This window comes from Electrophorus electricus, chromosome 19 (assembly GCF_041902795.1).
Source record: "Electrophorus electricus isolate QZ-2024a chromosome 19, ASM4190279v1, whole genome shotgun sequence".
Lineage (NCBI taxonomy): Eukaryota > Metazoa > Chordata > Actinopteri > Gymnotiformes > Gymnotidae > Electrophorus > Electrophorus electricus.
The window spans coordinates 12469508-12484147 of NC_137515.1; the positions used below are offsets into that span (position 1 = coordinate 12469508).

Genomic DNA, 14640 nt, shown 5'->3' on the forward strand with positions numbered 1-14640 from the left:
ATGCTGATGCAATGGTAGGTTTCTAGTTTGATGATGAAAATGGAACCTGTTCCGATACGTTTAGATTTACCTTGTGATTCCAAATCGTGCAATCTTGGTATCACCAATATGCCCAATTTGTGACACTGTGACCTATAAAATCAAATTTAGGTCTGAGTAGAATCTGCTATTCCAGTACATGTATAAGAGCCATACCAAATTATACTGTATATTTGGTTGTTTTGCTTGCTTGATAGCTTTTGCTCACCGACTAGCTAACTTGTTCTCTCTTGAAGAGGCTCAAAAAGCGGGACTACAGAATGTGTCGGAGGGGCAGCAGCTTTCTGAATGTTGAAAGTAAAGCTTATGCAAGCTTTATTCCATATAAGGACCGCCCCCTTTTCACATCACAGAAAGGGTTTGTCAAATGTCATTTAATGGACTTTGGAAAGGTATTCACAGAACACACCTGTTATGTGTACACTCTGTGCCCAGAAGAGCAGGAAGAACCCAATTATAAAGAAAACCAATTTAGGTTCCCTGGGTCTTTAATGGACATTAAAGATGTGAAATGGTACTAGATAAACCATTTATGCACTTATGTGACAGGGGATATGTAAGTTTGGGGACAATTTAGCAGCTGAAGCATGCTGGCACCTGCCTGGAGCCAGACACTTACATCCTGCCTTGCACTCTAGCTTGGTTAACATTTGACCATTTGTTCTCAAACATTTACAGGTGGGTTTCTGATCAATCAAGAGACCCATCAGTTAAATCACCATCAGCTGCATGAATATTCCCCAAAATTAACAAGCAAGTGAAGTTTGAATGCGACTGCTCCAGAGTGTAAGGCAGGCAAATTCTATCCATTAGGCCACCTCACCACTACCTTTAAACATGTCTTGCTGAGGCTTAGTTCAATAGTCACATTACGTTTTAATAAAGAATCATTTTTAAAAAAGTGATTTACCAGCACACTATGAAATGACTGAGGAGCTTAAAGCAAATTAACTGGAGACAGAAATTCCCTGCTTGCTTATGATCCCAAAAAGGAAAAGAAAAAACAGATTAAATGTGTGCGCATGTGTACAGAAGTCAAGCTATTTACAGTGATTTACAATGAGCGTTGTCTGAGAGTCCCGCAACCTCTCAGGCTGAAAGCCAGGCAGTCACGGGGGTCTGAGCTCAAGCCCCAGAGGCCACTTGTTACGGAGACAGCCGCTGTGCTTGGTCTTCCGCTAGCCGCTGCACTTGCTCCAAACAGCGAACACAGCTCTGCAATGAAGCACCTGCGTCACCCCGCGAGTCCAGGAGCCCACCACCTTACGAAGCCTCCACCTCTGCACTCTTACCTGCAGAACACAATCATGTGGGTCAGGAAATGCAGCAAAATGTTGCTATGATTATTATGAAACTCTCACTACCCAGGAAGCTGGCTAAAGGTCAAACAGCAAGCTGGGTCTGTGGTAGAGAACAAAGTGATGTCAAAACAGAGACAAAATACACGAACCTTATATGGTAAATATAACCATAGTGGTGCTAGGGGAAAGCCTCAATGACTGGACATCTAGGAAAGAACATCTTCAAATGTTTGATTCACTACTTTAGTTTATAGATTCCAGTAATAAAGGAATCTTTGTAACATCGCTTCTAATAAATATCTACAATTCCACATGAAATGTGTGCAGTGTCTGTATGGTTGTTACTTCAGGGGTTTTTTTTGTGGTCATTGAAAAATCCAACAATTAGCAGCATTAAAAACTCAAATGAAGTATTGACACAGCACACAGAAAAAAATCCATAAAAGCCTTTTTGAACAGTTCTGACTAAGTGTGAACTTGCAGGCCCTGTCTTATACATCAGGTAGAATTGCTAGCATCATCTTAGATAGGAGTGTTATGGCTAAGGCGGTTTTTGTGCCTCTTTGGCGCTGTGACAAGTGCAATAACAAGTGGCTGGTTCGTCACGTGACCAGTCAAAAATTGGATCGAGAGCTGATTGGTCGATGGTCTCATTAGCAATTGGTTAAATACGCCTGTTGAGAATATGATTTTGCCCCATGGTGTATTGAGCAATAGACCCCATGCGATCACGGTAGACGCAAGTCTTGTAATAGGTTCTTTAGTGCCTTATGAGATTGTAACAAATATTCTGTAGTAGGTTCTTCAATAGGGCCTTATGAGAATGAATGCTTTTTGGTGGGTTCTTTTAGTAGGGCCTTATGAGCTTGTACTGAACTCTGTGTGACAGGTTCTCTTAAGAGGGCCTTAAGAGATATTCAATTGCTTTGTAAGCTTTGAGAAGTTATGCTTAGGTGTTATGCCCAGAGCGGTATGAGAAGTACTCGTTTTGCACCTATTGTTCTATTTTTATATTGTTTTTCTGTTTCAGAGGGTTATTTAGAGGTTTGATTATGGTGTGTGTGTGTGTGTACACACACACTGCCTGGCCAAAAAAAAAGTCACACACTAATATTTTGTTGGACTGCCTTTAGCTTTGATTACGGCACGCATTCGCTGTGGCATCATTTCCACAAGCTTCTGCAATGTCACAACATTTATTTCTATCCAGAGTTGCATTAATTCCCCCCCCCCCAGATCTTGTATTGATGATGGGAGATTTGGACCATTGCACAAAATCTTCTGCAGCACATCCCAAAGATTCTCAGTGGGGTTCAGGTATGGACTCTGTGGTGGTCATTCCATGTGTGAAAATGATGTCTCATGCTCCCTGAACCACTCTTTCACAATTTGAGCCCGATGAATCTTGGCATTGTCATCTTGGAATATGCCCGTTCCATTAGGGAAGACAAAATCCATTGATGGAATAAACTGGTCGTTCAGTATGTTCAGCTGACATCATTCTTTGGGCACATAACGTTGCTGAACATAGACCTGAAAAACTGCAGCAACCCCAGATCATAGCACTGCCCCCACAGACTTGTACGGTAGGCACTAGGCATGATGGGTGCATCACTTCAGCCGTCTCTCTTCTTACCCTGATACGCCCATCACTCTGGAACAGGGTAAATCTGGACTCATCAGACCACATGACCTTCTTCCATTGCTCCAGAGTCCAATCTTTAAGCTCCCTAGCAAATTGAAGCCGTTTTTGCCGGTTAGCCTCACTGACAAGTGGTTTTCTTAAGGCTACACAGCTGTTTAGTCCCAATCCCTTGAGTTCCCTTCGCACTGTGTGTGTGGAAATGCTCTTACTTTCACTATTAGACATATTCCCCCCCCCCCCCCCCCCCCGAGTTCTACTGTTGTTTTTTTATGATTTGATTTCACCACACATTCAAGTGATCATCAATCACGATCATTCAAGATTTTTTTCCGACCACATTTCTTCCTCGCAGATGATGTTTCCCCACTGTCCTTCCACTTTTTAACAACGCGATGGACAGTTCTTAACCCGATTTTAGTATTTTCAGCAATCTCCTTAGATGTTTTCTCTGCTTGATGCATGTCAATAATTTGACCCTTCTGAAACAGATTAACATCTTTTCCACCACCATCTTTTCCACAAATGAGAAGCTAATCACTGCATCAGTTAGGGTTAAATAACTTGTTACCAGCTGAAACAATCACCCATGCAGTAATTATCCAATGGAAGGCTCTTACCCATTTTCTTAGTTAAATGCAGGTGGTGACCTTTTTTTGGCCAGGTGGTGTATATATATCTTTAATTTTAATTTTTTCTTTAAAGGATTTAATTTTATGACAAATCTTGCATCTCCATGTTTTTCTTTATGCTGTGTCCTTTTGGCCTTAGATTATTGAGACAATACACTTAGGGTCATAACACAAATTGGGGGCTCATCCTTTATTTTGTCTTGTTGGGTCTCTACTTGTTTTTCTGCTTGGCTGGTTTTGGTTTTTGTGGGTGTGTATGCGTGTTGTGTACAGTTGTTGATTTGATTCGCCTCACCTCGATGTTCAAGTGAGTCCATTGATTTTGATGTTTGTAGGCAAATATAATTAGTTACTCAGCTTCGAGAATCAGAAGTAGATTCTTACTTTGATGCATTTGAGCATGTAGCTGTGGTGTTAAAGTGGCCCAAGACAGTTTGGCCGCTCCTGCTCCAATGTACTCTAATGGGAAAGGCTCAGGAAGTATTTTCAGCTTTGCCTATAAAGAGGAGTTTAGATTATGATGAAATTGCATCAGTGTTCCATGCATAGGAGTCAGTACGGAAGCATACTGCCAACAGTTTAGAACCCATGCGAAAACAGCCAATCAATCAAACTTATGTTGAGTTTGCTAGAGACATTAGTGGCTTGTTTGGCAAATGGTGTAAAGCCCATAAGGCATCTACAGTCAAACATCTTAGAAAAATGACTTGAGTAGAAAATTTTAAAAGCAGGTTGCCAGAAAAACTCTCTACAGTTAAATGTTGATCTTTTCGAGGCTGCTATAATGGCTGATGAGTATGTGCTGACTCAGAGAGATGCCTTTCCTTCTATTGCATGTGCAGATTTAGTTAGAAAAAAGTTACAGATAGAAAAGTGATTGTTGAAATCAGTGAGAACGGTGCTCTTGCATCCAAATACAAATGGATACTCAAACTCGAGTATGCTTTTACTGTTGCAAATCCATCTTATCGCTGATTATCATGTTTTAAAGCTATAGAATGCATAAATATCTTCTAAAGAAGTTGCTTTTGTTGGATCTGCTACTCAGCTGTAGGTAGTAGAAAGCACCATTGAGGAGACAGTGGTAACTCAGTAGTTAAGGTATTTGACTTGTAATTGGAAGGTTGCTGGTTCAAGCCCTGACAGTGTTGGGCCCCTGACCAAGGCCCTTAACCCTCAACTGCTCAAGTTGTACTCAGTCGTAATTGGAAGTTGCTTTTGATAAAAGCATCAGCTAAATGCTGTAAATGTAAATGAGAATAGTGGAAGAAACCTTTGTTCCTTTCTTGACAAGTAGGATCGTGTCCATGCCAGGATGTTCAGAAAGTGAGAGACCTGTCACTATTTTAAGAAACATAAGCGTGGTGCAGTCATTGTCTGATGGGACACACTATGGTAGTGAGGAAAACTGTACAAGAGTCTCTTGGTTTTAGTCCAGCTCAACTAGTGTTCTGAGACACGGCTCGAGGTCTTTTAAAGCTTTTAAAAGAAATGTCTAAGCAATGATGCCACACCTTTGCATCATCTTACCAATGTGAGTCGTTTCAAGGAACGATTGCATTTTGCATGCAAAACTGCAAAAAGGGAATTAGCGAAGGTACAAGACAAAATGAAAAGAACTTATGACAATTAAGTGTTTGTGCATTCATTTACACAACGGGATGAGGTCTTGGTTTTCTTGCCCTCTGCTGGATCCTCACTATGAGCAAGATTCTCTGGTCCATATAAAGTTGCAGCCAAGTGACATGAATTATGTAATACAAATAACTGACCATAGGCGTAAAACCCACTCATGTCATATTAACGTTAAAGCAATTTGTATCATGCTCTAACCCGAAAGCTGTTCCGTTATTGGTAGCAGCTGTTGAGGTTGTTTCTGCTCCAACCTCTAGGCAACAATAAGCAGCTCCTTCTACACCCATGTTGGTTGCTCGATTACCAAATTCTGCTATTTGGCATGATTTGGATGATTTTGTTGTCTGATCTTAAATCCGCTGAGTGAGTGTCCATTAAGGAACTGATATTGTATTATCCTGGTCTATTTTCTGATGTTTCTACTCAAATCACTAAGATAGTACATAACAGATGTGGGAGAGCATCTTCCTATTAAGCAGCATGCGTATTGTATTAGTCCTGTTAAGTGCGCATGCATGCAAGCTGAAGTTAAATATTTGGTAGAGAATGGTCTAGCAATTCCCAGTTCTAATTTATGGAGTTCACCACATATACTTATTGTTAAATCTGATGATACTTTGCAAGACCGTACTGACCATCTAAAGGTAAATGCTTTTCCTTGGCTGAGAGCAGATGACGGTGTTAACAGAATTGGTTCATCTCGATATATGAGCAAATCAGACTTGTTAAAAGGTTACTGGCAAGTTCCTCTGACTTCACGTGCTTCAGACTTTTACACCCAATGACTGTCTGCAATACACCGTTATGGCTTTCAGAATGAAAAACACCCCTGCTACCTTTCAGAACTTAATGAGTCATGTGTTAATAGATACCTGATGCATGTTTGGATGTTTTCTGTTCCAACTAAGAAAGGATTGATTTTTAGGGATGGCCCGTTATCGGTGTTATTGGTTATTTCTCTTTTGTTGTCCGCCCATTACAGATCTGTTGAAGTCGTCGTCTAGTTTTAAATTGTCTCTGGAATGTCAGCATGCTTTTAATGGGGGAAAGGTGTTGCTATGTTGTTCCCCAGTGCTTGCCTCCCTGAATTTTCAGCATCCTTTTAAACTGGAAGCAGATGGAAGCAATATTGGTGCTAGAGCTGTACTGTTGCAGGAAAATCATTTGGGAATAAGACCAACTGATATCTTACTTTTTCAAAAAGGTTGACACCGTATCAGTTGAACTACTCGACAATTGAGAAGGAAACTCTTGCGTTGCTGTTGGCTTTGAAACACTTTGAGGTATATGTTGAGTTGAGTATATGACCACTGGTGCTCTACATTGACCATAATACACTGACCTTAAACCGCATGTATAATTAAAATCAAACGCTCATGCATTGGGCTTTGTTTTTGCAGTTCAACTTGGACATTTGCCATAAGAAAGGTACAGAAAATGTACTGATGGACGCTCTCTCTCGGGTATCGTAGGAAGTCCTCTGTCAATTTTTTGTTACGGCTACGGCCATTTGGGGTTTTTATGCCTCCGTTTTCAGTTTTATGTTGCAGGTCCTCCAGGAGATGGCGCTACAACAAGAGCAATAACAAGTGGCTGGATTGTCGTTGGACCAGTCAAAAACTGGATCGAGAGTCGATGGATTGGTCGACGGTCTACTTAGCAATTGTTTAAATACGCCTGTTGAGAATGTGATCTTGCCCCGAGCTGTACACTCCATGCAGTCACGTTAGACGCAATCTTACAATAGGTTCTTTAATAGGGCCTTAAGATTGTACCAAATATTCTGTAGTAGGTTCTTCAATAGGGCCTTTTGAGAATTAATGCTTTGTGGTGGGTTCTTTTAGCAGGGCTCTATGAGATAGAGCTCTATGAGAAGTACTGGTTTTCCACCTATTGTTGTATGTGCCTTGGAGTGCGACCGTATGTGTACAGATAAACATTTTGTGTTTGTTTATTCCCATTTTCTTTCTTTTGGAGCTGTAGGGGTGGGTGCCTTTTTCATTTGCCCTTATATTGTATTTTATATATATATATATATATTAGACCATCAATCCAGTACGCTTAGGGTCGTAAAAATGAGTAAAAGGGTTTTTAGTAAACTCTTTCAATCATGTAGCACTGTGATATTTTTGGCCCTTCTATTATTGAGATGTTAAATTATTATTATTATTGAGATGTTAAATTTACTTATATATTCAAACTGTGACCAAGTTTTCAAGATACACAATATTGCCAAAAGTATTCGCTTGTCTGCCTTTGCACGCATATGAACTTTAGTGACATCCCAATCTTAGTCCATATGGTATAATATGATGTCGGCCTACCCTTTGCAGCTATAACAGCTTCAACTTTTCTGGGAAGACTTTCCACAAGGTTTAGGAGTGTGTTTATGGGAATTTTTGACCATTCTTCCAGAAGCGCATTTGTGAGGTCAGACACGGATGTTGGATGAAAAGGCCTGGCTCACAGTCCTCGCTCCAATTCATCCCAAAGGTGCTCTATTGGGTTGAGGTCAGGACTCTGTGCAGGCCAGTCAATTTCTTCCATGCTAAACTCGCTCATCCATATCTTTATGGACCTTGCTTTGTGCGCTGGTGCGCAGTCATGCTGGAACAGGAAGGGGCCATCCCCAAACTGTTCCCCACAAAGTTGGGAGCATGCAATTGTCCAAAAATCTCTTGGTATGCTGAAGCATTAACAATTCCTTTCCCTGGAACTAATGGGCCGAGCCCAACTCCTGAAAAACAACCCCACACCATAATCTCCCCTCCACCAAACTTTACACTTGGCACAGACAAGTACCATTCTCCTGGCAACCACCAAACCCAGACACGTCCATCGGACTGCCAGACGGAGAAGTGTGATTCTTCACTCCAGAGAACATGTCTCCACCACTCTAGAATCCAGTGGCGGCATGCTTTACGCCACTGCATCTGAAACTTTGCATTTACACTTAGTGATGCAAGGCTTGGATGCAGCTGCTCAGGTATGGAAACCCATTCCATGAAGCTCTCTACGCACTGTTCTTGAGCTAATCTGAAGGCCACGAAGTTTGGAGGTCCGTAGCGATTGACTCTGCAGAAAATTAGCGACCTCTGCACACTATGCGCCTCAGCATCCACTGACCCTGCTGTGTCATTTCACGTGGCCTACCGCTTTGTGGCTGAGTTGCTGTCATTATCAATTGGTTCCACTTTGTTATAATTCCACTGACAGTTGACTGTAAAATATTTATTAGTGACGAAATTTCACAACTGGACATGTTGCACAGGTGGCATACTGTCTCAGTACCACGCTAGAATTCACTGAGCTCCTGAGAGCAACCCATTCTTTCACAAATGTTTGCAGAAGCAGTCTGCATGCTTAGGTGCTTGGTTTTATACACTTGTGACAAGGGAAGTGATTGGAACACCTGAATTCAATGATTTGGATGGGTGAGCGAATACTTTTGGTAATATAGTGTATCTAGAGGGTAGACGGGAAACTGCTTTAAACTGTGCTTCTAATGACCGAGAATGAGGAAGTGAAAGGATCTTACGGGTACAGAGCTGTGACAGGCTGTGCAGGGACCCTCCTGAAGAGAAGAACGCCCACACAGCCATCAGTGCTGTGACAGCATACACAGGAGGTAGGCTGCCTTCATACATCGGGTTCAGCAGAGACTGTGTGTGCAGAAAATCAGAGAGAGAGAGACCAACAGCACATTTTAAACACATTAGGAGCAGGATTTTTAAAAATGCTGATTTAAAGGTAATTTATCAGGTGTTTACTAGTAGAAACCACTCATTTAAAGGAGCAGTAAGTAATTTTACTGCCAAAAAGTAGCAACATTTATGAAAAATAATTATTACATAGTGTGGGTCTCCAACATGGAGGCAGCCATATTTAAATTAGATTCATTACAGAATTGCTGAACTATCCAGGTCACTAGATGTCAGTATAATGGCAGTTTCCTAACATGAAGAATCAACAGAAAATGTACTTCTTATTGCTCCTTTAAAGAAAAAAACTAAGCAAACAAAAGCAGTTTTGTGTAATGTTTATAACTAATGTATGTCTGTTTTATAACATCATATTACTGTCAATAACATAGGGGTGATACCATTTTTCTATAAATATTAAAATATTTTCTTTGTTTTGCTGCTATAGATAAATAAAGAAGGATAAATGAATTGTAAAATTCAAGTGAAGTCCATCTCAACACCACACGATGTTTTCTGGCTGTGAGCGACCAGAGCATAACATTCTCCTAGTGGAGACATCATGGAGTCCTGTGAGTGTCATGTGCCTGTGTTATATGGATCAGTGCAGAGAGCCTCCTCCCAGAACACCATGCTGCTTACTTTATCAACACATTATCTACCCTCCTCCCTTATCAACACCATTTATTTACATTCCTGATTGCTGACATTCAAGGTCACATCAGGAGCATAAACAGAAGGTGATGTATTTTAGGGAAGCTCTTCTCTAATTACTATTTTTTTTTCCACATCCCCAAGAACATCTGATATCAGTGTGAAGGAGAAGGTTTGACATGTTCACACTGAGCATAGGGAACTGCTCATGGGAAAGTGTAAACTTGGTTATGGTTTCATGCAGTGTTGAGCATTGAGGATATCAGATTTAGACACAAGTCCTAAGTCCTAAGCCCCCTGCCATGTGCTGTTAACATTCATGCCTCATTTTAGATGCGAGTCCATCTTTGAACATGGTACAAAACAATGTAAGAGTTGACTTTTAAACCAACAATTCGCCTTTATTTCGCTCATATATGATTATTTAATTTTCTAAAATACAGTCACTTGCATTTAAGGACTAACATTGCGGGAGATCCAGGCCCTGTTGTATTTGGGAAGCTATGGGAGCTCTCTCTACTGTGTCTACACATGCTGCCCTGATAGCAGTTCCAGCGCTGAACTCAGCCCCTGTTCAGATTACGTCCTTTAAATGATCTGTTATTATACCCCAGAAGTAGCATGCATTATATGCATGCATATGTATAACACAGACATGTAAGACAACTAATAAGTTAAGGACTTTCAATATAAGACAAAAAAAATTAAAAATTAAAATTAAATCTGTGGCCACTTTGAATACCTGCCGCCTCTGCCTGCAACTAGGCTTGCTTACCATGCAGGAAACCAGCAGGTGGAGACACACCACCACACAGATGACCCACCAGTGGCCCTTCTCACAGCCCTCGAAGAACACCACGCCCCAGAAGGTGTGCAACAGTGTCACGGCCAGGGTCATCAGAGCTGCAGAGGATAAAGCTGATATCTACCATCAACACCTCAGTGGTAGCACACACATGAGTGTGTGTGCATATACCATGTATTTTTGTGTCTCTTCTTGTCACCCTTACTTTCATTGCTCTTTTAATATTTTGAACAGCAACCCTGGGTATCTTAAAAATGTGCTTATAAATAACATTTATTATTATTATTATTATTATTACCACCACCACCACCACCATTTCCTTATTGTCTGGGAACTCAATATTTACCATTGCCTGGCAAATGTCGCTACTTGGTACTTTCAGGGAATGACCTACATATATGATCAAACATACCAGTTTCATGTCTGTTTCATAACATTAATGACAACTAATGAAACCCTCTTAACTGCTGTTTTTTTCATGACAGTTGTTTTTTTTCTTAAATAAATTTAACCTACTGTAAGGTAATGCTTAGTACTGGAATGTAGGTGTTAACTAACCTGACGTGATGAAGTAATACTGAGAGTCTCCAAAGATTCCCACAGTTCCGGGGCCCAAAGAGTCAGAAAGGATGTTTATCATGGAGAAAGCGCCACTGATAATTCCAAAGCCAAGCCCAGCCACTGCAGGCAGATGAAGGAACACAGGAACACACACACACGTGCAAATACAGAGACATACACAAAGTTACAAACATCTTCAAATATATTTGATGCATAGTGGTAAACATTCTCCTACTGCTGAAACTGAACTCAAACAGTCCTCAAAATGTGTTTAAGGATTTTTGTGCTTCACCCACTCAAATCTATTGGACCAATCCTGAAGTAAAAAGACATGCTGCATTGATCTTAAGTGAGATGCTGGCCAGATTTTTATTATATTAACAAGCTAGTGAAAATACTTCATATCTGAAATGGTACAAAGCTCCAAAATCACCATCATGTTGCTTCATTTGACTGGTCCGATGAAACTAAAGTCTTTATCTGAATAAAGAAAATTCTGTACACAATTGATACAAACTTCAGCAACATATACACACTAGTGCTAAGCTTGAAAACCATTATCAAAAGAACACATCTTACCATAAGCCATTTGCCGGACAGAAATGGGTGACGTTTCATCATCACTAATGGCCGCCAAGCCTTCATTGGCCTTTCTAATAAAACAAGAGACACACCAGCAGTGAACTTAAACCTTTATCACCTTTTCTTTTAGGCCTTTCCCTACTCTCTCGTGCAAGCCCCCGGAAGTGCACAGCTTTGTTTGGTAGTGATGTTCACATTCATTTCTTTATGGAGCACAGTTAACATTAGCATGCTATTGCTATTTTGATGCCCTTCAATGATCTATGCTCAGGCACACTAGACTCCCCTCAACTCACTCCCATCAACATCCAGAATTCCAAAATTATGAAGTTGCAAGGCAGAAGGTCTCATGGCTTTTGCTACATCTTTCAACAAGTCTCCCTTCAAATTAAACACCTTCAAAGTAAAATAAAACAGATTAGACATGGCATATCTGACAAGCTTCCAGGAGGGTAAATATCTGAGCTCACATTTCAATGCATCATGATGTGCATTTACAATAATTTACAATGATTCAATTATTTCAGTATGACTCAATATGTCAGACGAGTGCATTTTCCTAGCCCTAACTACTTCAATGAAAGTCATATTATGAAAACCATGGCTGTGTATAAACTTTGCCTTAAATTCTAATTAAAGAACAGATGCATTATGCAAAATCAATGCCAGATTAAGCCACTTAATTCTGACGGTAACAGACATGAACGTTGTGCCATGTGAGCATACCAGCAGGAATTCACCCAACACATCGAACACACTAAACACATCTAACACACCAAACAACGGTGCTGCTGCTCATTTCAGATGACTACTGGCATCCTGAAACTGGTCGTTACCCAGCGTGCCATCTTAAATATCTCCACAAGAATGACCTTTGACACCATCACTGGTGACTAGAACAGGTGACTTGCTCATCATCTCATGCCCCAGTTGTTTGTTAACAAACCATTTACTGTAGTCCATTTACTTGGTCAGCTATAAAACATGCATGATAACATGCCCACAGTGCAGTTACTAAGTGGTGATTATTCTAAGTTGATTTTCTACTAAATGTAGATTTTACTAAATTGTAGATAAGATGGATCAGATAAGTTGGAGCCAGGGAACACACTAAAATGTGAACTTCTAAGACCAGGAGTGATTAACACTAGGCTAGGTGCTTCCAGACCACTATATGTGCGGGCATGCTTTGATAGAATGGGCTCCTACCTCAGTAATCTGTAGTAGGCAAATCGGAACACCTCCTGAAGCAGGACTGAGAACATGACCCCAAATATGAGCAGGCCCTTTTGCAACTCGGCATCCTTTGTACTGCTGGCCTTCATGGCAATGAACCATACCAAGGAGGACAACAGAAGAGACAGGAGCCAGAAAAAAGCCCTGAAACACAGACATTGTTTATCATATTTAAAAATAGGGAAACATTAGATGCAGATACAGTGGATTCACTTATTTGCTTCTTGATTATTAAGGTCTAAAACACCTGACAGGTAAATAGAGCACTGGGGCACACAGGTTTGATCTGTGAAAACAAACAGTTGAACAGGTTTGAACTTTTCCTGCATGTTTCCATTTGGCTGTACTTTTAATAATTGACTGTGAATCTCTTCAAAGCACCAGTGAACACGTTGTCTGCATTTGTAAACAGTCACTGATTGTGGAATACATGCACATGAAAAGAAAATTAATTAATTAATTAAAAAACTGTAAATTCATAATGTCATGCCAAAACCTAAAGGCACCAAATACTAATAAGATGCCTTCGGTGAACATAAGTGGCACTGAACACTACTTGGGAACAGTGACAGCACAAACAAAACGATTAAAGACTTAAACAAAACATTTATTGAGGTCATTGGCCATTAACTAGCTATTTAATCTGGGTGTTTTAAAGGGGAGGGGCAACATTCGTCTAGTTCCTGCCATTTTGCCAGACTAAAGCTAAACTGACTGGTTGGGTTACGGATTTATCGTTGCAAGATCATAACCCTAGAGCGTAGGCTTTAAATCAGACGAGTTCAATTTGTTTCTCAAAACGTCCCTGACCATAGTTGTGTCGCAGAGGATTAAGCAGCGACTGCTACAATTCTTTCGTTAACGTTAGATGCGGAATTCGCCCACCTGAGGATCTAATTGTTAGATAGCTGTTGTTTTTATACTGAAAACATATACTTACCCCGCAATCAGAATAATGACTCGTAGTGGATCTCTGGCGATGGTAAAAATAAAAAGAGCGAGCGCAGGGCCAAATGCTATAAAAGCGCAGCCAAAAAATACCGCGGCAGTCATTCTACGAAGTAGCTGAACTTCCAACAGTGGAACTGTGCTAGCGAATTAGCTGCTAAACTCTGCTAGCGAGCTTGAGCTTTTAAATACGCGCAACACTTTCGTTTTAAAATTATTTGATACCATTTAAAGCCAAGGTAACGCACCACGGACAAGGCTTCACAAAAACTTCCCTCAAACAGAACAAAGAATCCCCACAGGCATGCTATTAAATGACATTTCACCGGCTGCTGGTATTATCACGCTAGACCAACATGCATAACAATGTTGCTAAAGATCACAAGAGCCTACTCCTCTTCACCGAGATTGCCTTAAATTTCATTTAATCTCGAAGGATGCTAAACACATTTTCACTCCGCATTTTATTGTGTAACATTTTCAAACCTCAGCTCCTAGTTCCTTTTTTTCTCCCAAGCATGCCACTTCCTGGGGCTTTTGTTTGTTTCAAATATTTGCTTGTACTTCCGGGTTTACATGCCAGCAGCACTGGGTCTTTCCATGGCGTTCCACCAGCTAAATAGCGTTGCTATATCTTGCACATCAAAGTCTATGTAAAGATGTGGTCGTGTTTTTTTCATTCCTTTTTTGGGATGTATGGATCACTAATGATATATTAGCAGGAGGTAAACACCCTTAGGAAAGGAACCTTGGTTTGATGTCAGTTAAACTATGCTCTTAGAATCAATAAGCATTTTTTATTGCAATTTTTCTAATCAAAAAAGTAAATCTAACGACATGAAGTAGAATACATAATACATCTTTCAAATTAGCTGACTGTTTTTAACAAAAATTTAATTTGCTT

General features: G+C 40.4%; 1 protein-coding gene across 1 annotated transcript; it reads right to left on the reverse strand.

The window, feature by feature from the left end:
• Positions 1 to 895: 895 nt before the first annotated feature.
• zgc:114200 (Gamma-secretase subunit Aph-1b-like) lies at positions 896 to 14291 on the reverse strand. The gene is made up of 7 exons (XM_027009063.3): positions 13729 to 14291; positions 12762 to 12932; positions 11550 to 11623; positions 10968 to 11090; positions 10380 to 10507; positions 8788 to 8911; positions 896 to 1331 (listed from the first exon to the last, which is right to left on the reverse strand). The coding sequence occupies exons 1-7, from the start codon at positions 13839 to 13841 to the stop codon at positions 1303 to 1305; spliced, it is 762 nt and encodes a 253-aa protein (XP_026864864.1). The 5' UTR covers positions 13842 to 14291; the 3' UTR covers positions 896 to 1302.
• Positions 14292 to 14640: the final 349 nt, after the last annotated feature.

Bases quoted from the DNA above. Each gene is read 5' to 3' on its own strand.
- zgc:114200 (XM_027009063.3), bottom strand. From the start codon at position 13,841: ATGACTGCCGCGGTATTTTTTGGCTGCGCTTTTATAGCATTTGGCCCT. The intron at 12,933-13,728 runs GTAAGTATATGT...TCTGTGTTTCAG, and splicing joins GTCATTATTCTGATTGCGGG to GGCTTTTTTCTGGCTCCTGT. The intron at 11,091-11,549 runs GTAAGATGTGTT...ATCTGCCTGCAG, and splicing joins TGTCCGGCAAATGGCTTATG to TGGCTGGGCTTGGCTTTGGA.